Below are 24,088 nucleotides of genomic sequence, written 5' to 3'. Positions count from 1 at the left end.
CTCTCTTCCATCTCCCCACTTCACCACAGACGCCCAACTGTGATTGCCCCAATCAGTAGGAAATCCACCACGCCTCGCAAGAACCCTAGCCCACAGAGCCACATGCAGCGACATCACAGTTAGAAACTTTCTTTGTTGTTATAATTAATTTCCAAATAAGGATTGTAATTGTTTCTCTTTAATTTTTCAATTTCTTAAATAAAAAAGTGTTTTGTATCTTTAAATAGCACTTAAATTAGAATGACACTATATTCATAAAAAGAGATTTAACTTTACTGATAGTACTAAATAAAGAACATGTTCTCCATACAGTTCCAATGTTTATTGTGACTCTTTCTAATGTTATTCATTGTTGTTTGTGTATGGTTGGATTCTAATCCATTTTCAATAAAAAGTATGTATGATTTTCTCTTGTAATAGGTGAAATAAGGACAAATTTTACAATATTAATGTCTTATAGAAATCTAACTAATTATTAAATTCAATGGTCACATAAAATGGAAATTTAGGTGACCTAGTATCTTCAAAATAAAATATGATTTTCAATACCAAGTGCACCATTAACAAAAGAACATTTTACCCATGATGACCAACATTATCCATTGGGCCAACCAGAAAGTGTTACTTCATTATCTAGATAATTTTCATCATTATCATGTTATTTTGAATGCTTGATATATAAGTAGATACACTATGTGAGAGAGGTGTGATTAATGACTTTAACTCTCTCTTGTCATGAAGCATGAACACATTATTTGTTACATAAATGAATTATATAATGCACATTTTTTAGTACTAATACAGTTTTTTTCTAGTCCCATGAGGACTTGTTGGTTATCATACATTATTAATGCATTTCAAAAATTTTAAACATATTTATGAATCTAACTTGTTATAGTTCATGTCCCTAATAAATAGAAAATTGTTTACAAGATCAAAATTGTAATGTAGCCCATAATGCTTTAGAATAAGTATTGCATGTATTCAACAAGGGATGTGCAAGGCATCAAGTTCCCATCAATAGTGTGGTTAGTTTAGAAAAGAGAACAAAAACTGAATTATTTTGTTTAGAGATAGAGGGGGAAAGAATGAGAAAAGAAAAAGGTGACAAAGATAAGTAGCAGAGAGGAAGGTGAAGAGATGGACAGAGATAGAGATAGAGTTTGTGTGTGTGTGTGTATGAGTGAGAGAGATAGAGAAAGGGAGAGGTAGTGATAATTTGAGGAGAGAGAAGTAGAGAGATATAGAAAATGATTGATAGGGAGGAAGCTATGGGTATAGAAATAGGGAGAGAGATATATATAGTGAGGGAAAGATGTCCAAAAGGGGAATGACACATGCATAGAGAATATTTATATTATTATTATCCTTGATTATGACACAAATACTCACTTTAACTCTTAAAAGTAATTTTATTTGGTTTGTTACTTATTCTATATAAAGTAAAAAGGAAGAAGTGATAATATCAAGTCATAATATCTTGTCCAACATTCACTAGAAATAGAAGAAAATGTCATTTTTACAATAATTTTTAAAAAAACTTAAACATAAGTACATCTAATTAAAAACATTAAAAGATATAATTAAATAGAAAATTAAAAATTATCTTGTTTTATTTAAAAATATTTATCATCTATAGACTCATAAATTTTAAATTTTACTTATAGTATTTTAATTCATTTATATTATTTTGACAAAATTATGCTTTGATAATATATTTTAAATACATCTAATTAAAAAGATACAATTAAATAGAATATTATTAAATATTTTATTTTATTTATTATATATAGACTCATAAATTGTAAATTTTATTTATTTAAATTATTTTAAGAAATTATGTTTTGATAACATTTTTTTTCACTTTTTAATATATATTTTTTATTTTATTATGCAACAAATACCATTCATTATTGAAGATGAGGAAGTTGCTAGAGAATCCAAATGCATAGAATATTCATAAAAATATATAAAATCATGAAACAATGCAAATGAGAACTCTTATACCTTCTTCTCCTCCCTCGAATTGAGCCTTAGTTGGAATGAAGAATGTGTCCCTTCTCCACTTGATTGGATTGGCTCCAAGGTTGGGTGTGGAATTATCTCCACTACACAACAAGAGGGATTTTAATTTGATGATAGAGATAGATGGATTGGCTTACATGACATGAGATTTTTAGCATTATGATGGTATGATGGATTATTTTGGATATAAATTTATTCAAGTTTATTTATAAATTTACAATAAAAATTAGAAACTATGCACAATGATATTATTTTATCTGAAAATTTGAAAAAAAAAAAGTCCACAATTAAAATTAAAAACTATTCACAATGACATAAGTTGTGTATAGCTTTTTTATATTAATTCACAATTTTATAGTTTCATTTTGAGTAAGTTTTTTTTTAAGTGTTTTTTTCTTCCTCTCTTATTTTATTCTCTTCTTTCTGTTAATAAATCATGAAATTTTATCTTAAACTAAAAAAAAACAATTCAGATATTTATGTCGAAGGCATCTACAATGACATCAAATTATGCCAAAGACATTTACAATGACATCAAAATGTTTGAAACAAAAATCCATTTTTGAAACAATTTGTCATGCAAATGACAGATAAATGAATGAAATATGCCATGTTTCACTTTTGTGGAGGTGTTGTACTCTTAGTGCTTAGTATTTTAGAACAACATTTATTTTATATATGATTCTTTTCTATTATAAGATATCTCTCAGCATATTTTACATATATTTTTTATTTTTAACATATTAATTTTCCACATTTATTACCTGTAAAACATTGGTGTTGCAGGTCTTAAACACGGTACTTAAGTCTGTGAAATCAGCTTTATTACTAGAAAGGAATTTCAAACTTCTTAAGAGAATGAGGATGATGTCGACCACTTTATTAGTAGAATTGTGGAACTACCAGTAACCCTTGTACACCCAGCAGTTGATGAATGGGGAAAAAAGGACAACCCTATAGCAAAATATGAGGCCATACCCACGGAAAATAACGTGTGGGCCTCTAATGGACAAGGTATGCATGTGTTAATCTCAGTTATGCTTACATGTTGTAGGTATAATTTATAATGGTTAAATAGTAAATTTGAAAGTGGTAAAATAAAATTTAGTATGAGAATATGAATTTCTTTTAGAAAGTTCTATTAATCTTTTTATCATTTTTTTCATTGGTAAAAAATGAACATTTTGTATAGTCTGTAATATTGTTTATATTGTTTTTAGTTTTAATTAACATCAACATATTAGATCATATTAGATCAGTTTTTTGATTCAATTGTTTTTCTTTATGATCTAAAAATTTAATGTTAAAAATCTTAATACAATTTAACCTAAAAACATTTGAAACAAATAATCATCTTAATATGAAAAAAAGAAATATAAATAATTGAATTAAACATCAAAATATTTAAAAATAACCAAACAATTACTATTAAAACTTTATTAGTAATATCTCATATTAATGATTTTTAATAGTAATATCTCATATTAATCAAAATATTTGTTTTGTCATATTTGGCACTAATCATATATGTTGGATTTCATCAATAAATTTAATGTCTTTGATTGTCTTATGTGACATCCAGTCAGCACAAGAGGTGATATTGAGAAAGGCATACAGCTAACATCCACAAAAAAAAGCCAAGGAACCTCAAGAAATGGCAAATAGTAAAGAAGAAATTGCAACATTTTGTAGATTGAATTGCATTGCAAGTGAAACTCCTAATCTTCGTCAGAACTATACAAAATACCACAATTTTGCAAGGAATGTGATAAGCAAAACAATGTGGAATCACAAAGAAAATTCTAATCAATGGAAAGTGGAATTAGTGGCTTGGATCTTTATATGTTCTCAATGGAGACATGAAATGAACATTCTCATTAAGGTACCTTAATCTATTTTTATAATAATTTCTAATTCAATTTTTTAAATTCTTTTCTTGGGACATGCTTCCATAATATTTTTTTAAGTTAATTAAAAAGTAATATAATATTTTATACATTAAAAAATAATTGTTAAAATGATGTCTTTACTATTATTTTTTGGTTAAAACACTTAATATTATACTGACTCTTTTGATCACAACATAATTAGAAAAAAAAATTAAATGACAGACAAATGTTACTAAAATGAAATATTCTATATAAAAATGTGAAAAAAAAAATTATTCGCAAAAAAAAAGCATAGATTCTTACCAGTTGAGGCAGCCTAGGTCACCACTTTGATGGTGACAAAATCATCACAATTGATAACTATAGAACTAATTCTTCTGTCCTGAACCAGAGAAAGTACCCTTGAGGAATGTAGCTTTACGTTATTAGTGGAGAATCTAAGCTTTGTAATCGTTCAAATTAACCCCACCATTAACAGATAAATTTGTTTAGTGGGAGGCACAAAGCATCTATCAATAGGAATAGTAACAAAAATTATGCGAGCAGGAGAAAAAACTAAGATCCCAATTTCTGTTTTGATTTCTTCACATTGCATCAGTGACTTCCAACACCTTAATATTGGATTCCCATGACGTGCCTGCTTTTATGAAGAACATCTCTATATAAAGAGCATATTCTTCCACTAATGACATTGGCGAATTCTCAAGAATACAGACACTGTAACTTGAGTTTTATGGTATGGAAAAGAATATGGCGGTTGATGGACAAACTCATATGTTAACAAGTCCAAGTAAGTGATCAATATCTTGGTTCTGGGTTTGTTTGAAGCTTTTGACATTTTGAATTGGTTGAACCAGATCTATTACTAATGACGGTTTTGATACTACTTTTGTATGTATATAATTTTTCAATGTAAACTTAACAGTGTAAAATATGAGAACAGGCACTGATGAATTGGCAGAAGGCATAGCTACTGGTGGATGTAGTGAGGGAGTGACCAGTCTCATGGAAAAGGTATGTTATTATTAAATTTGTTTTTATTTCAAATCTCTCTTCCAACAGGATGTACTCATCTGATTCAGTGGTTAGTTTTCCATTTATCTTTATAAGTACAAGGTGATAGAGGAATGATAGGGTTTTTTTTTTAAAAAAAAAATTTATTCTTTTGAAAGGTTCAATATTTGTTATCTGTAAGTGTAAATGGTATCATTTTGGAGGGGTTTGTTTCACAAATATTTTATTTTTACTTTGTATTTCTGAGTTGATTGTGTATATGTTTTAAAATTACCCTAGACAATTTATGCTTCCAGATAAAAGAATATTTGCTCCTCTCAGCTGCTCAAGCCTCCTTTCCCACAGAATTCGATGGAAAAAAAGATACAAACCTCAATGAAAAGGGTAAAAGAATCAAGAAAGGAGTTGAGAATTTATTGGCCAGAGAAAAACAAGTAAGGCCACGTTTTAATAAAGGGGTAAAAACTTTATTAATAATCAGAAACCAGCATTACACAAAACCAAAGCCACAAGGTTCTAGAAGAGAGAAACAAACCCAACCAGAAATCATCCATCTTCATAACTATCCATATCCTCAACAAAGAGCTTATGCAAGTCTTGATAGTAATAAGGGGAAAGATGCTCCCAACCCTCAACTTTCCAATCACCACCATAATCCGAAGCCCAACTAGCCAAACAATCCACTACTCTATTTCATTCACGAGGAATGTGGATAAAAGACACCCTCTCCATCATAGCACTAATTTGCAAAATTTGGTGCACAATCCCTACCAGCTGCCAATTAATCTCATTCACCTTCTTCTCAATCAACAAATTAACAATAATCTGTGAATCTGATTCGCAAATAACCTTACGCCACCCCAACTCATAAGCACTCTCCAAGGAATAGAAAATTGCAACTGCCAATTAATCTCATTCACCTTCTTCTCAATCAACAAATTAACAATAATCTGTGGATTTGATTCGCAAATAACCTTACGCCACCCCAACTCATAAGCACTCTCCAGGGAATAGAAAATTGCAAGCCCCTCCATAAAATTATTAGACTACTACCCTTTATGCACTAAAAAGAAGAAAACCACATCCCCCCTACAATCCCTACCAACACCCCCAATCCCAGCAGGACCCAGATTACCCTGAGAGGAGCCATCGGTGTTAATCTTAATGGAATCATCCTGAGGGGGAAACTATCTTCCAACCCTTTGAGACTTCTTCTTAGCACGTCTACCTCTCTTGACACAAGCTGAGACAAGAGACATCTCCTGCAGACGCAGCCTACTCACAATATCAGCCTCTCCTCTATCTAGATATCTAGAGGAAAATTCACCTCACATTTAGCTTCCACCGTCTCTTGAATCATTACAATGATTCTATTCCACACTTTCTGAACTAACAGTTTGACTTCCCTAAAGATCCTCCTATTCCTCTCTAGCCAGATCTGCCAAAGAACGAAAATAGGCCCAATGTGCCAGACAATTTGGAGAAAAAAGGACAAAATAGGAGGTCTGCCCAAACTACTCCAAAACTCTACCAAAAAATCCGTGTGAACACAAGGGTGCTTCCACACCCCCCACTAGTAATGTTAGAGAAACAACGAGAAAGGGCATCTGAAGAACAGGTGTGAGGAATCCTGCTCTCCATTACCACACAAAACACAGATGGAAGGTCCATGGAACCCACACTTGTGAATATTGTCCCAAGTTAGACATCTATTCAAAGCCAAAGTCCAAGAAAAACAATTACACTTCAGCCAAGAGAAGTTATTCCAAACATGTTTCCACCAGTGCACCTACCTCCCCTCCAAGCTATGGAACAACAGCTCCTGGTACCCATTGGCAATAGTAAAAACACCCTTAGAATTCAGGGACCAAGTAAGTCTATCCCTATCCTTAAGGGAACTGTAGTGTCTACTAGCCAAAATGCCATGAAGCTCAATGCAGTCTTCCTCCATACCAACAACTGGCCATTCATTAGGATCCTTCCATAGCACCATCTCCAATTGCCCACACCTATAAACAGACTTAAAGTTGCTCACTCTAAACTACCTTGCCTCCAAGAACCTCTGGCAAAGATTCACTAAATTAAGAAACTGGCCAATAATGGGGGGATAGCCATCCCAAGAATCGAACCAAAAAAGAACCTCTTCCCCACTCTTACAAATCCAAAAAAGTCATTTTATCAGTGTAGCCCCTTTCTTTAGAGTACTCCAAATCGTAGAACCTTTTCCCGCAAGCGAATATCTTGGGATTTCCTCCTTCGAGATCCTCTGCATATACTTGTCAGACAAAATCCTAGCCCAACCTCAATAATGTTCAACACACCACCTCTAGTACAATTTTATCGTCAAAGCCTCCCCAAATAAAGTAGACCACCTTAAGCCAAGCCCACCCAACTATTTCGGTCTGCACACTAAGTCCCATTTGACAAGACTCCATTTATAGGAGGATAGGTTGCCTGCCCATAAAAATTGCATTGCCAAAGAATCCAATTCCTTCACAAATCAATTAGGGGCCACCTGGAGCATACACCTATAAATCGGAAGAGCATGAACCACCGACTGGATCATTTGAACTGTCCCAGAAAAGGATAACCATCTATGAGTCCAATGTTCAACCTTCATGCAAAATTTATCCAGAATACCTTGCCAAGAGTCCCTGGGAGGATTACCAGCAGAGATAGGAATACCCAGGTAATTAAAGGGAAGAGAACCGACCTAGAATCTCAAGATATGAGGGATCCTCAACTGAATAATTCCAAGTGTGTTGAAGCAGAGAATGGAAGATTTATCCTCATTGATCAACTAGCCAGAAGCAACAAGATAGACATTCAAGATTTTACGCAGATTTATAGATTCTCTTATCCTAGCCAGTCCCATTAGGGTCATATCATCCACAAATTTCAAATGGGACTAAGGAAGTATTTCATTACCCAACTCCAACCATGAATAATACCCAATCCCACATTATACTTAATCAATCTCCCCAAACCCTCAGCCAGAAGAATGAATAAGTATGGGGAAAAAGGGTCCCCCTAACGAAGACCCCTGGAAGCACCAAACAACTCAGTATGATCTTCATTAATTAGTATAGAGAAAGAGGTAGACGAAACACAACTCATAACCCATTGGATCCATTCATCATCAAAACCAAAGGCCCTAAGAATCTTATGGAGAAAGGACCATCGAACTCTATCATAAGCTTTTCCCATTTCCAGCTTGATAAACATAGCTTTTTCCTTGGAAGCTACCATAGAATGAATGGTCTCAGTAGCGATGACCACTCCATCCAAGATTTGATGTTCCTCCACAAACCCACTCTGCTCTTCAGAAATGACCCCCCCAAGCCAATTCTTCAACCTTTCTGATATCATCTTGGAAATAATCTTGTAAATCATATTATAGAGAGAAATAGGGTGGAACTGGCCTAACCAGTCAACCCCATCACACTTGGGAATGAGCACAATGAAAGTCACATTCAAATCTTGAAGCATCTTCTTACTCCTCTGGGACTCACGGACCACCTCCAATAAGTCCAATTTGATAATATCCCAGAATTCTTGATAGAACTCAATTGGAAACCTATCCGATCTAGGAGCCTTCTCCTTCTTCATGAGAAAGATAATCCTCTCAAGTTCGTCCAACAAAATAGGTCCCGTAAGTTGCTCATTCATCTCCCTAGTAACTAGAGAAGGAATACAAGCAAAAAATTGATTTTCCTCTTCCGATTCCCCCTGAGAATTTTCACTAAAAAAGGGATTGGAAATACTACATAGACTCCCTAAAAATCTCCTACAAGGATAAATACTACTCACCTCTATCATTAATCAGAACAAGTATGGAATTGCCATGTCTTCTTGCTTTCACTAAATTGAAAAAGAGTGTCATATTATTTTCCCCCGCTTGAAGCCAATCAATATGAGCTCTTTGTTTCCAGTAGATCTCCTCCCTAAGCTCCCACTCCTCTAAATCTTTGACTACCCTGTCTTCCTCCCTAAGCAAGGCTTCAGATAATCCATGCTCTCTTATCTCTCTAGTAATGCCATTCAACTCTAATTGAGCAGCTATCTTAGCATGAGAAATATTACCAAAACACGGACGATTCCCCCATTTAAGCTGAAACTTAACAAATTGCAGTTGCTTGGCAAAAGTCTACATAGAAGTGCCAAAGGTTGGCCTCCCTTTCTTCCACCACTCTGCAACATGAACTTGCAAAGAAGAATCTCACAACCACATAAGCTAGAATTTGAATGAAGGGATGTGAGCGACCCAAGCAGAAGAGGACACCAATTTGATGGGCTAGTGGTCCGAACCTTTCCAATCTAAAATCTCAGAGCATGTGGACCATCCCCCACCTACCCAAAAACTAGAAATCAGAAAGCAATCGAGCCTCTCCGCAATCCAATACTCCCTTAATCTCCTATTGTTCCATGTGAACAAACCATTACCAGGCTTTATGTCAACAAGATTCAAGGTTGGTATACTATCTTAAAGAAGGAAGAAAGAAGGCTCCAACCGCATAACACCACCCTTCTTCTCACTCAACTCTAAGATTGCATTGAAATCACCTGCCAAAATCCACAGATGAAAAGGAAAAAACCCATGCATAAAAGTAATATGAGACCACAAATTCTGCTTACCCTAAAGATCAGTGGGAGCATAAATGCTAGTAAGCAAGATATATTTCCTAGTCTCAAGACTAGAGGCAACCCCGGATAAATACGATCTGGAAGAAACCCACCATATAGAACGAATCCTCAAGGGGTTCCAAAGACAAGCCACACCTCCAGAGGAGTCAAATGCCCCAATAAACTAACATTCGCCTCTCCCCCATAGCTTTGGCACAAGACCCAACATACTTTCCATAGATAATTTAGTTTCCTGCAAGAAAAGGACATCAAGAAAATGACTCCTTATCAATTGCCGAATAGCTTTTTGTCTAGGGCCACTGTTCAAGCCCCTCACATTCCATGATAGCACAATCATTTCGGGGGATTAGAAAAATGAGAATCTAGAATCTTTATTGACCCTAACTCAACCAAATTATCCCCCATCAATTTGATCTTATCCAAGTCCTTCTTTCTACCAACCTTTGAAATCTTCTCCAATGTACCTTTTTTAATGTCTTTCTGAAGAAGACCTAGATGTAAAGAGATCTTATTACTTTTAACCCCAGCAGAGTCCAATTTTTGTGTTGCAAGAGAAACATCCCCACCAACCATCTTCAGAACTAGAGATGGGTCCCTACTAAGCCACTACTTGTTGATCCATCTTCATCTGTTGACTTCCAACCTCCTACAGACCCTGGGTAGTATCCAAGTTCACATTATTAGGCATTAACCCTTCTGCACTATGATCCACAAGAATCATCCTTGGATTCACCTCTTGCTAGCTAAGATCATCCAAGGCTTCAAATTTGCTAATAGTATCCTCCTCCTGACTCTCCTACAAAGACCTCTTTTGACCTCAGTTCCTATTCTTTGTCTTAACTAGGACAAAACCATCAGCACCCACAGCCACACCAGACATAGAATCTTTTCCTTTATCAGCCCCATCAAGGTTGCAGGATGGCCGTTGAGGTTGATGCTCGGCCGATTTAGACCAAGGGCACTTGTGCTGCAAATGACCATACTCATGACATAGACGACACCAAAAAGAAAAAGTCTCATAATCAAGTTGTTGGACCCAAAAGTGTGTGCCCGCACACATATCTATAGCATCTAGCAAAGACTTACTAAGATCAATTTCAATACAAATGGGAGCAAAAGTCATTAGCTTTCTCCCCAAGGTTTCATTGAAGGTCCAACAAGCTTCCCCAACAGTGAAGCTAGAATTCGCAACACATCCTCCCGACAACATCGCTCGATTCGGGAGGTCCTCTAAAGGGTTAAATCCCACATGCCAAGGTTTGATGAACAACCCCACTTGGTTATAAAAATAAGGGCCTCCCTCAAAGACTCGATTGCAATCATCCATGCAATTAAAGGTGACCACGAAGTAATTGTTTGTCAACAACATAACATCCATTTCCCCTTCCGGCGCCCAAGTCCTCTGAGCCCAATTCTCCAAAAACTGTAAAGAAAGCCTCATCCCCAAAAATTTGCAATAGAGCGAATGCTTTGAAAAATATTCAACATCCTCAGCAATCATCTCAGGCGGAATTACCAATTTCGGTCTCTCTTTGCATCTCTCAAGACAGTCGTTAAACTTTGAAATCCGAGATCCATTGGACATACCAGCGCCAGCAAGCCCTGGATTTGAATCAAATAGGTTATTATCAAAGGTCTTAATACCTTGATTCAGGGATTTCAAGCCCAAAGCCGCTCAAAAATCCAAGCCGGGAGATGCCCCCAAGGCTTCTTCTTGAGAACTAGACATCACACCCAATAGCAAAACCCACCCCCCAAACGGATATGGAAGATGAGACTCCACTCCTCGATTACACCTACCACACACTCCTCTCAAGCTCCTCCAAAACAAGAGCACGGGCCCAAGCCCACCTCACCCTGCAAAAACCACACAAAGTTGCTTGCAAAAACAAGCTCGAACCACACTCCGCTGCAAACACCCCACCCTCGAGTCGCCACCTACACCAATCGCAACTACAAACAACACAACTCCTCCCTGCAAAAACAAATGCTGCCCTCCACCTCGCACACAACCAACACAAACCACTCACGAGCTAGGGCACAGATGCCCTAGCTCTGCAACCTTCACACATGCCATCAATAAATAATACACACATTCAATTATCTCCAACCTCCGAGTTTGATTAGGCTCATTTACACCAACAAGTAGTGCCCTAGCTCTGCAACCCTCACACATGCCATCAATAAATAATATACACATTCAATTATATCCAACCTCCGAGTCTGATTAGGCTCATTTACACCAACAAGTAAGGCCACGTTGTTGTTCATATTCATTTTGATTTAATATAATAATTTAAATTTATGTTTGATAATGGATAACAAATAGGAAAACTCACTGGCCAAATTTTTTGAGGAATATCAACCAAAATATGAAGCAGCCTACAAATCTTTGGCATGCGTGGAGTTGAAACAACTGGTGAGAGATCTGCAGAAATTTTTTTACATGAATGCTTCATTGAAAATTGCAAACAATAAGGCTCTAAAATAAATGTTTCTCTGTTGCGTTGCGAACCCTAAGCTGAAATATCCAGTAAATGAGACCCAGGAGAAAATTACATTAAGATTCTAAATTATTTATCTCTGTTCATTGTGAGCTCCCCAGATGAAAGATCCAGAAGATGTGTCGAGGGAGAAATCGCCGGAAATATCTACTAGGGTTTTAACTGTAAATTTCAGTGCTCGAAATTACAAGGGAACGCTTGAAGCTTGCGATGGTCTGGCAGTTGAGATAACAAAAGAAATCGAGAAATCTTTGACTCGTGCCCAGCGGTGGAGCACTCTCTGGAGACATCGGAGAGAAAACAGTCAAAGCTCTTACAGTACGTCTAATTTATTGTGGCTTGCTTTAGCATTTGTGGTGGTCTGGATAGCCTCTGTAACATGGATGTTTTTAAACGGCGTCAATTTGACCCAGTGGAAAAAGCTAAAATATGGATCTATACCTGCAACTGTAATGGCGATTTTCGTGCCTGCACCAAGTTCATCAGTTTCTTTCTTCAAATTGAAGCCCGTGAGCCATTACGTAAGTCTTCGTTTCAGCTCTGAGTATTCAGAGCAATATGGTCAGCAACAGAGGGTTATTTCAGACATCAAATTTTTGAAGTAAGAAATTGGGAGAAAACCCTACCCTGTTTTTTCTTTCTTTGCAGGTGAAAAATTCAAATTTTGGCGGAGTTTCCTAGACGACAAGATTAAGGGCACTCCTGTTCCCAAATTTGGCTCAGCTCCACAAGATAAGCTCCGTATAATAGCCTTTCTCAATGACCTCGATCATTATGAAGACTTAGTTTTAGTGCAGGTAAGCTTTTTTATATTGATTCGCAATTTTATTGTTTTGTATCAGATAAGAAGGAATTTCGAAAGGGGAAAACATAATTATTAGGGACATCAAACACAACAACAGTGAAATAACAAGATACAGCAATAATAATTATGAAGATTCAGTTTTAATGTGGAGTTTAATTGAAAGTTTTTTATTTCACAATTTTATTGTTTTTCTGAAAGATTTTATTGTTTTTCTGAAAGAAATTCTTATATAGAATGAAAAAATAAATATAAAATTGTGAAATAATATAAAGATTTTTTAGTTTCCTATTAGATAAATAAGAATTTTGAAAGGTTTTCTTCTATAGAGAAAAAATAAGTATTAAGTTCAACAGAACATCAAACAACAGTCAAAACAACAACGAAATAACAAGAGATACAGCAACAATTCAGCTAACAGTCTAAAGCTAACAAAAACCAGTCTGAAATCAGGGTGGTTTAAAAAATATCCAAAAATCTTTTACTTAATCGCTGTAATAGAATTTTTCTCCCTATATGTGAATTTCTCAAGACAAGGCAGACTAGCACATCCTCCTATCAATCCAAGTGCATTATCCATGAGGATTTCCCTTTTGTGTCAGCGATAGTCATGAGGGCAATTGATCTTTCTTCATCCAAACAAATCTGGTGTAAGTTAATTTGTCTTTTCTTTTGTTGCGCTCTCTACTTTCTGACAATGATCATGAAATATTTTCGAAATTTTGACTATGCACAATGACATTATTTTATCTGAAAATTTGAAATAAAAAAAGTCCACAGTTTTAATCAGAAACTATTCAATTCACAATGATATAAGTTGTGCATAGGTTTTTTATATTAATTTACAATTTTAGAGTTGTCACTTTTTGAATAAGTTTATTATTTCAAGTGTTTTTTCTTCTTTTCCTCTTATTTTATTCTCTTCTTTCTGTTAATAAATCATGAAATTTTATAACATTTAAAATAAACAAATTCAGCTATTATACATCATAATAAACTGTAGAAATCATATATGTACAATTACATTTTTCACATTTAATTTTACATATTACCTGTAAAACACAGGTGTTGCAGGTCTTAAACACGGTACTTAAAGTCTGTGAAATCAACTTTATTGTAGCCCTTGACAAGAATATTATTAGAAAGGCATTTCAAACTTCTTCAGAGAATGAGGATGATGTCGACCACTTTATTAGCAGAATTGTGGAACTGCCAGTCATCCTAGTACACCCAGCAGTTGACGAGTGGGGGAAAAACGACAACCCTATAGCAAAAGATGAGGCCATACCCACAGAAAATAATTGATGTAAAAATAAAATTTAGTTTGAGATTATGAATTTTTCCTCTTTAAGTTCTATTAATCTTTTTATCATGTTTTTTATTATTTATTAGTAAATATGATATTTTAAAGTTTGTAGTATTGTTTATAATGTTTATAGTTTTAATTATGTCAAGACTTTTAACATCAAATTTTGGATCATTTTTTTATTCAATTATTTCCTCTCATGATCTAGATTTTTTATATTAAAAATCTTAGTAGAATTTAATGGAAAAGCATTAGAAACAAATAATCATCTTAAAATGAGAAAAAAGAGAGACAAATACTTGAATTAAACACCAAAATGTTTAAGAATAACCATAAAATTGAACCAAATAATTGCTATTAGAAAATAGTAGTAGTATATCATATTAACCAAAATATTTGTTCCACCATATTTTGAACTAATAATCTATGTTGGATTTCATCAATAACTTTAATGTCTTTGTTTGCCTTTGAATACAGTCAGTAATAATCTATGTTGGATTTTATCAATAACTTTAATGTGAATACAACTTACATCCACAAATGAATATAAGAAGGAACCTCAAGTATGCATTACTCAACATCTATTGAAGCGTGTAACTCAAGTTCAAGAAATCATAAACAATAAAGAAGAAATTGCAACAATTTGTAGATTGAATTGCTTTGCAAGTGAAATCTCTAATCTTCGTTAGAGTTATACAAAATAACACATTTTTCCAAGGAATGTGATAAGCCAAACAATGGGGACTAATAAAGAAATGAACATTCTCATTAAGGTACCTTAATCTATTTTTATAATATTTTCTAATTCAAAAAATTTAAATTATTTTATTGAGACATGCTTTCATTATCCATCTTTTTTTAATATTGTATTATTTTCTTTCTAGTTAATGCAAAAGTAATATAAGGTTTTATATATAAAAAAAATAATTGTTATTGTGACAATAATAATTTTTGTTTAGGATTGACATAGAGAAGATGAGAAAATAATACAATCTTCTCTCAAGGATATTGTTGCCAACTATATAAAGAAAAGAAATGATTCCAATAAGGAGAAAAAGAAAGAAGAGAGAACAAGGCTTAAAGATACTTTAGCTACCATCCAAGATACACCAAAGAAAGTCTCACTTGGTTTTGAAGAAATGTAACTTAGTGATGTTCTTCCAAGGTGGGTACTTAAAATGGGCACTGAGGTTTCCATGTTAATGGAAAAGGAGAAGAAGAAAATGAATGAGCAAAACCAAGAACTAGATCAATGGTATAACTTGCTCAAAGCCTTAAAAGTCCAAGATTATCAATGAAGAGTATCCAACAATTTCAACACTTCAGATTTCATTGTGGTGCAAGATATCTTACTCCTCTTGAACTTGAACTTTTGTCCAATTAGGTTTACTTTAAAACTCCTAAGTTACAAATAATTTACTATATAGTACATTATTATTCTATCAAATGTGTCATAAAAACATTTTCTTTAAAGTCATGTTAAAAAAAATATTGTAACTTACTTTCTTATTAGAGATGTTATTAATTGGTTGATAGGAACAAATCTTAAGAGTGTAAATGGAGAAGTAATTGTGTTTTTTAATTAATTCAATATATGTGTGATTTATGTGTTTATAGTTTTATATGGATATTTAATACTATGAGATTGAGAAAAACTTCAAACATGAAGCATGACATGTTTTTGACACCTTAAGTAGGAAGACCATATCACTAAGAAAACCATACAAATTTCATCTTAAAATATTTTCATTAAATAGTTCTTCAAAGTATTATCTTACAAATAAGGATTGTAATCGTTGCTCTTTATTTTTTCTATTGCTTATATAAAAAGTGTTTGTATTTTTAAATAGCACTTAAATTAGAATGACACTATATTCATAACGAGAGATTTAACTTTACTAATAGTTAACTAAATGAAGAACATGTTCTCTATATAGCACCAATATTTATTGTGACTCTTTCTAGTGTTATCCATTGTTGTTTGTGTATGGTTAGATTCTAATCCATTTTCAGTAAAATTTATGTATGATTTCCTTTTGTAATAGGTGAAATAAGGACAAAGCTTATCTTATAGAAATCCAATTAATTATTAAATTCAATGATCACATAAAATGGTAATTAGGCAACTTAGTATCTTCAAAATAAAATATGATTTTCAATACCAAGTGCACCATTAACAAAGGGAACATTTAACCATGAAGACCAACATTATCCATTGGGCCAACCACAAAGTGGTACTTCATTATCTAGATGATTTTCATCATTATCATGTTATTTTGAATGCCTCGTATAAGTCAATACATTGTGTGAGATAGGTGTGATCAATAACTTTAACTCTCTCTTGCCATGAAGCATGAACACATTATTTGGTACATATAAATACGTAAATGAATTAAATAATGCACATTTCTTAATACTAATAGAGATTTTTTCTAGTCCCATGAGGGCTTGTTGGTCATTATACATTATTAATGCATTTCAAAACAATTAAATATATGAATCTAACTTGTTCTAGCTCATGTCCCTAATAAATAGAAAATTGTTTGCAAGGTTAAAATTGTAATGTAGCCCACGATGCTTTAGAATAAGTGTTGCATGTATTCAACTATAATACAAATTATATTCAATCATATTAGATATTACTTAATTTGGAACCAATATAAGTTTCTCCTCATCATCCAAGGGTAGTAGATCAATTAAGGATGCAATATTTTAGCCATGTACCTTTTGGGGAAAAGACATGTGGAAAACATTGTGAAGCTGACTACTCATGGGAAACTTTAACTCATAAGCCATTTCATGAACCCTTTTTAAAATTTTATATGGTCCATAAAACAAGCTTTGAGATTTTCAAACCCACTTCAATTTATAGTATTTTTCTTATAAGGCTATAGGAGTTGAAAAACCATATCTCCCACATTTAATGATCTCTTGGTATGGTGTTGATCTGTGTACAAATTTTGTTGAATGACTTTTAAGTGACCTCAAAATGTCTTTGTTATCTTTCACCAAATCATTGTTGTTGATACCCTGTTGTTAGTAAAATTAGTAGATGACTTCCTTCGTTTATTTTCATGCATTTCTTTGTAAACAATTTAAATATTTTGCACCTAATTCTTGATGGTAATTCTCATGCCTACATATTGCGAAAGTCATTGTTCATTGAATACTCATGGTTGTTACTCTAAAATTCAATGTTATTCAATAGTTATTTAGTATGGAATTTGACTTCTAATTTACTATTGATGTTCTATTGTGTTTTATAACTTAAAAATTACAAATCACTAAAATCTTTGTATTGTAGTAGGTTTTAGGTTAATATTTAAAATATCTATTTTATTATTGATGTGCTATTGCACTTTATGAGTTAAAATTTACAATCAACAAAAGCTTTGTATTGTAGCAGGTCTTAGATTGATAAATGTAGCTTTGAATGCAACTATTGTGTCTTAACATATAACATTGTGTGTATATGCTTGAACATATCCAATTCATGTGTGCTTGCAGTGTTAGGAGTGTTTAATCTTAGGATTTATTTTCAATAAAAGAAGCATAGAATTCTTTGTCTCGTGTTGAAAGAGGATCTCAACCTTTTACCCAGGCAACCCCAAAAAGACTCATTTTAAAGTTTTTAAAAGTTTATATAGCTTGACATGTGATCCATAGAATGACATTGTAAATTGCAAGTACATGTTGTTCATAGCAGGTTAATTTTTTATTGTACAGGAGCTTCCCTTTCTAATTGGAAGAGCAGTTAACATTGACACCATTGGCTATTCCCCACAAATTCATGTTCATCAATTGCATTTGGTTTTTTACTTTCTAGGTGTGGAATTTGGGTTCAAAATATTTTTCTAATGGAATTTTCATTCCTAGACCATAGAAAATAAGGCTCTTCCACAAAAATCAAAATTTCCTAAAAATTTCACAGTTTGGAAGATTATTTGAAAGATGCTTTTACAAAATTTGTAGCTCCAAAAAATTTATTGAATGTAGATAAAAATAATACCCATGATTTTTTGACATCGCTCATGTCCCTTATCCTTCATTTGAATGCCCTAGCTATGACTCATTAATGGTAAAATTTGGCTTGCATATCCTCTGCAAACTTTCATGTGCAGCATTAGCCACTAGCCATTGTGCGACCTCAGAAAATGGTGATGTTCTTCACCTGTTTGCCCTTTTGAAACCTTCATTTGGTGTTTTTTTCTTGTGATGTGACAACAACCTTCCAAAAGGGAAAAAACCTTTTCCATGATTGTTTGACATGCAATATTTAGCAGTTAAAAAAGTGATGCCCTTATCTACAAAAAAATCCGATTCTTCTATCTGCATACTGTTGGTATTATGGATTAAACAAATGTTGAAGGACATAAAGATAAAATGCAAAGAACCTATAATCATCTATTGTGATAATTCAACAGCAATTGATATATCTAAGAATCCAGTATTTCACTCTAAAACTAAACATGTTTCTATCAAATACAATTTTCTGAAAGAGAATGTTGAAGCAAAAGAAGTGAAATTGGTTTATGTGAATACTAAAGAGCATATTGTAGACATTTTTACTAAGCCTTTGCCTAAAGAAACTTTTGAATATCTCAGAGAACAACTTGGGGTTATACCCTCATCGGTAGAGACTTAGACAGTTGATGCTTGGCATCAAACCGACATAATTTATAGAGAAACCTTTTTCCGACTTTGATGGAGGAGTGCTACTTCTTAGGGAGAGTAGTTGGATAAGTTGGTATTTGTAACTGGTTGAATCTGGTATTTGTATTTCTTTGGCATTAGATGTCAAAGGGGGAGAGAGATCTATGGAAAAACACATTATCTTTTGGGGAGAGATTATTCATTGGGAGAGAGACTTTTACTCTCTGCATTTTAATTTTTGATATTGATCTATTCTGGAGATTGTTGGTTTTTGGTTTATTGGCATTTCTGCTTTGGCACTTAGATGTTTTTTCCATCTTGTGTCGCCATCAATGCCAAAGGGGGAGATTGTTGGTATTATGGATATGTTGCTTGGTTTTGTCATTGATGTCAACACTTATCAGCACTTATCCTTCTGGAGATCTTTGACTATCTTCACTAGCAAGTTCAGTGATTTATGCACAGTCTCTGGTATTTGGTTCACCGGTAGATTATATTGTTCACCAACACTGAGGATAACTTGTTATTATCTGGAGATCACTTGGTTATGTCAAAGACATGGTTCGGACACTTGGTTTTGGAGATTTGGTTATTGGTCTAATCAGGTTGACATATTTGCTGTTACCGGCAAATTGGTCTAGGTTATGGACCGGCATGCATTATCTATTCCAAATCAGCACGACACATTATGGAGATAGTTTAATCAATTAATATTGTTGTTGAGCCGACATGATGTATCACATCTTGACTTGTTATAATTGATTTTTATTATAAGATTATTAGTGAGCCGGCCTACACATTTGGTCTTAGGTTTTGGTATATATGTAAGATCTCAATTGTGAGATTTATATAGAGGTGGTAGGTAATAAGGTAATATAAGGTTGTGAGATCTGGTATATGCGAATATAAGCTGAGCTATTCATCCAGTCATCATTTGAAGGTTCAAGTAAGGTTTGAAGAAGACAATCAGAGCTTAACCGATAGTGAATCCAGCATTAAAGATGCTACTTTGAGCAGTACATTATCATTGGATTTAATCATCCATTTTGTAGTCAGTGTGACTCCTATTTTGTGATTGAGCAATGAGCTCTAGGCAGCTAGCCTTTCTGCATGTGCAGACCCCATTTGTAAACACATACTATCTGCAGTAGTATCATCTAATTGTGGGTAAGGTTTCCCACTGTGGTTTTTCTCCTTATAGGGTTTCCACGTATAAATTTTTATGTCATGTGTTTTGGATATTGTTTTTGTTTCTATTTCATGCATTAACTTTCACCGGTACTACTATTAACTGTTAATCTGTTTACCGACATTTAGTTTGGTTTACCAGTATTAAGTTTCAAGTTTGGTTAAATTTGTATTTGAGATAAAATTATTAGACAACTAATTTACCCCCCCCGGCCTCTCCTCTTAGTTGCCTCGGGGTCCTAACACATAGTGGATAATTCTCTAACGATTGATGCATGATTGTGATACTTTGATTTATGTGTGCCCTTGTGACTTTATTTTTTACAATGTTAGACATGCAATTATTTTATGAGTACCTAGAGAAAGGTAATGTTCAACCTTGTGGGAAAGCTAGCTTCAAGGGAGATTATCAAGCTATTGACCACATATTTACACTCTAGGCTATTGTTGAGAAGGCTCACCACCGAGAGATTATCAAACCATTGGGAGAGGGACATAGGCTCGTACACCCACTTGGCTTTATAGAAGATCGACATAGGCAATCAGGGAAGATGGTGCATTCTATCTTATAGTAGTATTAACGAGTGATGCAAAACCCTTTCTATCACCCAACAACACAACATGAAACTACTAAGTTTTTGCCTCTAATCCTATCCTATCAGTCGATCGGGAAACCAGAACCATCGAAACTGGGAGACGAGAAAGGCAGAGCTGACAAATTGGATTGATTTCATCCCTCACTATGGGGCAATTAATCAACTTGCTAGAGTTTCTAAAGTGGATTGATTACTATAGTCTTTTGTTGTTTATAGACTTTTCGAAGGACTTTGACTCAATCCGACGACACTTGCTTTTCCAACAAAAACATGATGTCAGTATTTTGGATTCTCTCATTAGCATTTCTTGTAGGCTTTATGAAATTTGTTAGGCAGCTTCATGCTTACAATATCTTCAACTTGATGAGGAAAACAATTGGGGTCAAACAAGGGTGTCCTATCTCCATCCCTCTGTAACATCTACATTGAAAAGTTGGTGGAGCATTTTTTTTTTTAAATAAATCATCATCGGAATTCTGACATCGTCCCAACTTTGCACCGATGACGAAATAGTCAGACAAACAGCATCCTTGTCGATGCATAGTTCCTAGCAGGCATCGAAATTTTGATGCCATTTGACGAAACATCCAACAAGGATATTGTATGTCCAACAACACTCTTTTGTCGGACACTCATCATAAACCTTGTCGTTGCAAGTTCCTGGCAGGTGTCGGAATTCATACATCCATCCGAAAATGGTGCTTTATGCCCAACGACATTCTCTGGCTAGATGACCGGTCATGCCTATCATTGGAAGAGTTCAAGATGTCGTCAGAATTCTAACATTAGATGGCACCGTCAGAATGGCTGATGACAAGTTTTCGACGGCTTCATTTGTCAGTAGTCCAACGAAAAATAGTCAAAATTCTGATGATTGGCCATCGGAAATCAGCCCCAATTTGACTAGTGGTCTGAATTGGCAGAGGGACTAGTCATAGGGGAAACCCCTGGACCCCCATCACCTAGGAAATCCTCACCAGGGCCATTCAAATTGAAACCTGAAAGAACCGAAACTCCCGCTCCTGCTCCTGCCATTTTTTATTTTTTTTAAATAATGGCAAATGTTACTAAAATGAAATATGATAAAGATGTGAAAAAAAAAGTTTATTACTAAAAAGAATTACACTATGAGGGCATAGATTCTTACCAGTTGAGGCAGCCTAGATCACCACTTTCATGACCAAAATAATCTTAATTGATAACCATAGAACTAATTCTTTGCATTGTCTTTAATATTTATTTTTTTGGTTAAAACACTTAATATTAAAGTGATTGTGTTGTCACAACATAATGAAAAAAATTAAATTAAATGATGACAAATGATACTAAAATAAAATATTCTAGATAAAGATGTGAAAAGAATGCTTATTCACTGAAGAAAATTGCACTATGAGGACATAGATTCTTACTAGTTGAGGTAGCCTAGGTCACCACTTTGATGCCCAAAATCATCTTAATTGATAATCATAGAACTAATTCCTTACGTTATTATATCTTTAATATTTTGGGGGGGTTAAAACACTTAATATTATAGTGACGGTTCTTGTCACAACATAATTAAGATATTTTTTTTCAATAACGATAAATGTTACTAAAATGAAATATTCCAGATAAAGATGTAGAAAAAATGCTTATACACTTTAAAAAAATTGCATCATAGAGGACATTATAAGAGCATAGATTCTTACCAGTTGAAGCAGCCTAGGTCACCACTTATGCCCAAAATCATCACAATTGATAACTATAGAACTAATTCTTCTGCCCTGACCCAGAGAAACTACCCTTGAGGAATGTAGCTTTACATGACTAGAGCTAATCCCATGTTCGATCTAAATCTATGATTGATAGATCTTTTATTTAGTGGAGCATCTAAGCTTTGTAATCGTTCAAATTAACCCCACCATTAACAGATAATTTTGTTTAGTGGGAAGCACAAAGCATCCATCAATAGGAATAGTAATAAAAATTATGCGAGCGGGAGAAAAAACTAAGATCCCAATTTCTGTTTTGATTTGATTTGTTCACATTGCATCAGTGACTTGCAACACCTTAATATTGGATTCCCAATGCGTGCCCGCTTTTATGCAGAACATCTGTATATAAAGAGCATATTCTTCCACAAATGACATTGGCGAATTCTCAAGAATACAGACACTGTAACTTGAGTTTTATGGTATGGAAAAGAATATGGCGGTTGATGGACAAACTCACATGTTAACAAGTCCAAGTAAGTGATCAATATCTTGGTTCTGGGTTTGTTTGAAGCTTTTGACATTTTGAATTGGTTGAACCAGATCTATTACTAATGGCGGTTTTGATACTACATCTGTATGTATAAACTTTTCTATGTAAAATTAACAGTGTAAAATATGAGAACAGGTAGCGATGAATTGGCAGAAGGCATAGCTGGACATTTCCTTAATCCAAATATAAAAACTCCAATAACTGTAGGCATTATTGTGGATGTAGTGAGGGAGTGACCAGTCACATGGAAAAGGTATGTTATTATTAAATTTGTTTTTAATTTAAATCTCTCTTCCAGCAGTATGTACTCATCTGATTCAGTGGTTAGTTTTCCATTTATCTTCATATGTACAAGCTGACAGGAATGATAGGGTTTTTGTTTTTTTTCAAATTTTTTATTCTTTTGAAAGGTTCAATATTTGTTATCTGTAAGTATAAATGGTATCATTTTGGAGGGGTTTGTTTCACTTAAATCACAAGTTCAAATATTTTATTTTTACTTACTATTTCTGAGTTGATTGTGTATATGTTTTAAAATTGCCCTGGACAATTTATGCTTCCAGATAAAAGAATATCTGCTCCTCAGAGCTACTCAAGCCGCCTTTCCCACAGAATTCGATGGAAAAAAGATACAGACCTCAGTGAAAAGGGTAAAAGAATCAATAAAGGAGTTGAGAATTTATTGGCCAGAGAAAAACAAGGCCATGTTTGAATAAAGGGGTAAAAACTTTATTAATAATCACAACCAGCATTACACAAGAAAACTAGAGCCACAAGGCTCTAGAAGAGAGCAACAAACCCAACCAGAAATCATCCAGCTTCATAGCTATCCATATCCTTAGCAAAAAGCTTATGCAAGTCCTGACAATAATCAGGGGAAATATGCTCCCAACCCTCAACTTTACAATCATCACCATGTTCTGAAGCCCACTTAGCCAAACAATCCGTTGCTTTATTCCATTCACGAGGAATGTGGATGAAAGACCCTCTCCATCATAGCACTAATTTGAAAAATTTGGTGCACAATCCCTACCAGCTGCCAATTAATCCCATTCACCTTCTGCTCAATCAAGAGATTAGCAATAATCTGCAAATTCGATTCGTAGATAACCTTACGCCACCCCAACTCATAAGCACACTCCAAGGCATAGAAAATTGCAAATCCCTCCATAAAATTATTAGACTACTGCCCTTTATGCACTGAAAAGAAGAAAACCACATCC

General features: G+C 34.2%; 1 protein-coding gene and 1 long non-coding RNA gene across 3 annotated transcripts; both read left to right on the top strand.

The window, feature by feature from the left end:
* Positions 1-4,617: 4,617 nt before the first annotated feature.
* Positions 4,618-14,229, top strand: LOC131032497 (uncharacterized). 2 transcript variants are annotated; one of them, XM_059213972.1, is made up of 4 exons: positions 4,618-4,704; positions 4,858-4,928; positions 12,178-12,873; positions 13,944-14,229. In XM_059213972.1, exons 1-3 carry the CDS (start codon positions 4,653-4,655, stop codon positions 12,679-12,681), a joined length of 627 nt encoding a protein of 208 aa, XP_059069955.1. In that variant the 5' UTR covers positions 4,618-4,652; the 3' UTR covers positions 12,682-12,873; positions 13,944-14,229. The 2 variants fall into 2 exon arrangements, with proteins under 2 accessions (XP_059069955.1, XP_059069956.1); XM_059213973.1 differs by lacking the exons at positions 4,618-4,704; positions 4,858-4,928 and adding an exon at positions 11,889-11,991 and having other exon boundaries at positions 12,178-12,597; positions 12,725-12,873.
* An 8,534-nt stretch (positions 14,230-22,763) lies between these two features.
* Positions 22,764-23,577, top strand: LOC131859825 (uncharacterized). The gene is made up of 3 exons (XR_009359382.1): positions 22,764-22,848; positions 23,005-23,118; positions 23,429-23,577. It is a non-coding gene; the product is annotated as an uncharacterized LOC131859825 (long non-coding RNA).
* Positions 23,578-24,088: the final 511 nt, after the last annotated feature.

This window comes from Cryptomeria japonica, chromosome 11, assembly GCF_030272615.1.
Source record: "Cryptomeria japonica chromosome 11, Sugi_1.0, whole genome shotgun sequence".
In the NCBI taxonomy this organism is placed as follows: Eukaryota; Viridiplantae; Streptophyta; class Pinopsida; order Cupressales; family Cupressaceae; genus Cryptomeria; species Cryptomeria japonica.
This window is presented reverse-complemented; position numbering and strand designations above follow the sequence as displayed.

Excerpts from the sequence above, each read along its gene's own strand:
- LOC131032497 (XM_059213972.1), top strand. The coding sequence starts at position 4,653 with ATGGAAAAGAATATGGCGGTTGATGGACAAACTCATATGTTAACAAGT. Across the intron at positions 4,705-4,857 it reads TCATATGTTAACAAGTCCAA|GCACTGATGAATTGGCAGAA; the intron begins GTAAGTGATCAA and ends ATATGAGAACAG. Across the intron at positions 4,929-12,177 it reads TGACCAGTCTCATGGAAAAG|ATGAAAGATCCAGAAGATGT; the intron begins GTATGTTATTAT and ends TGAGCTCCCCAG.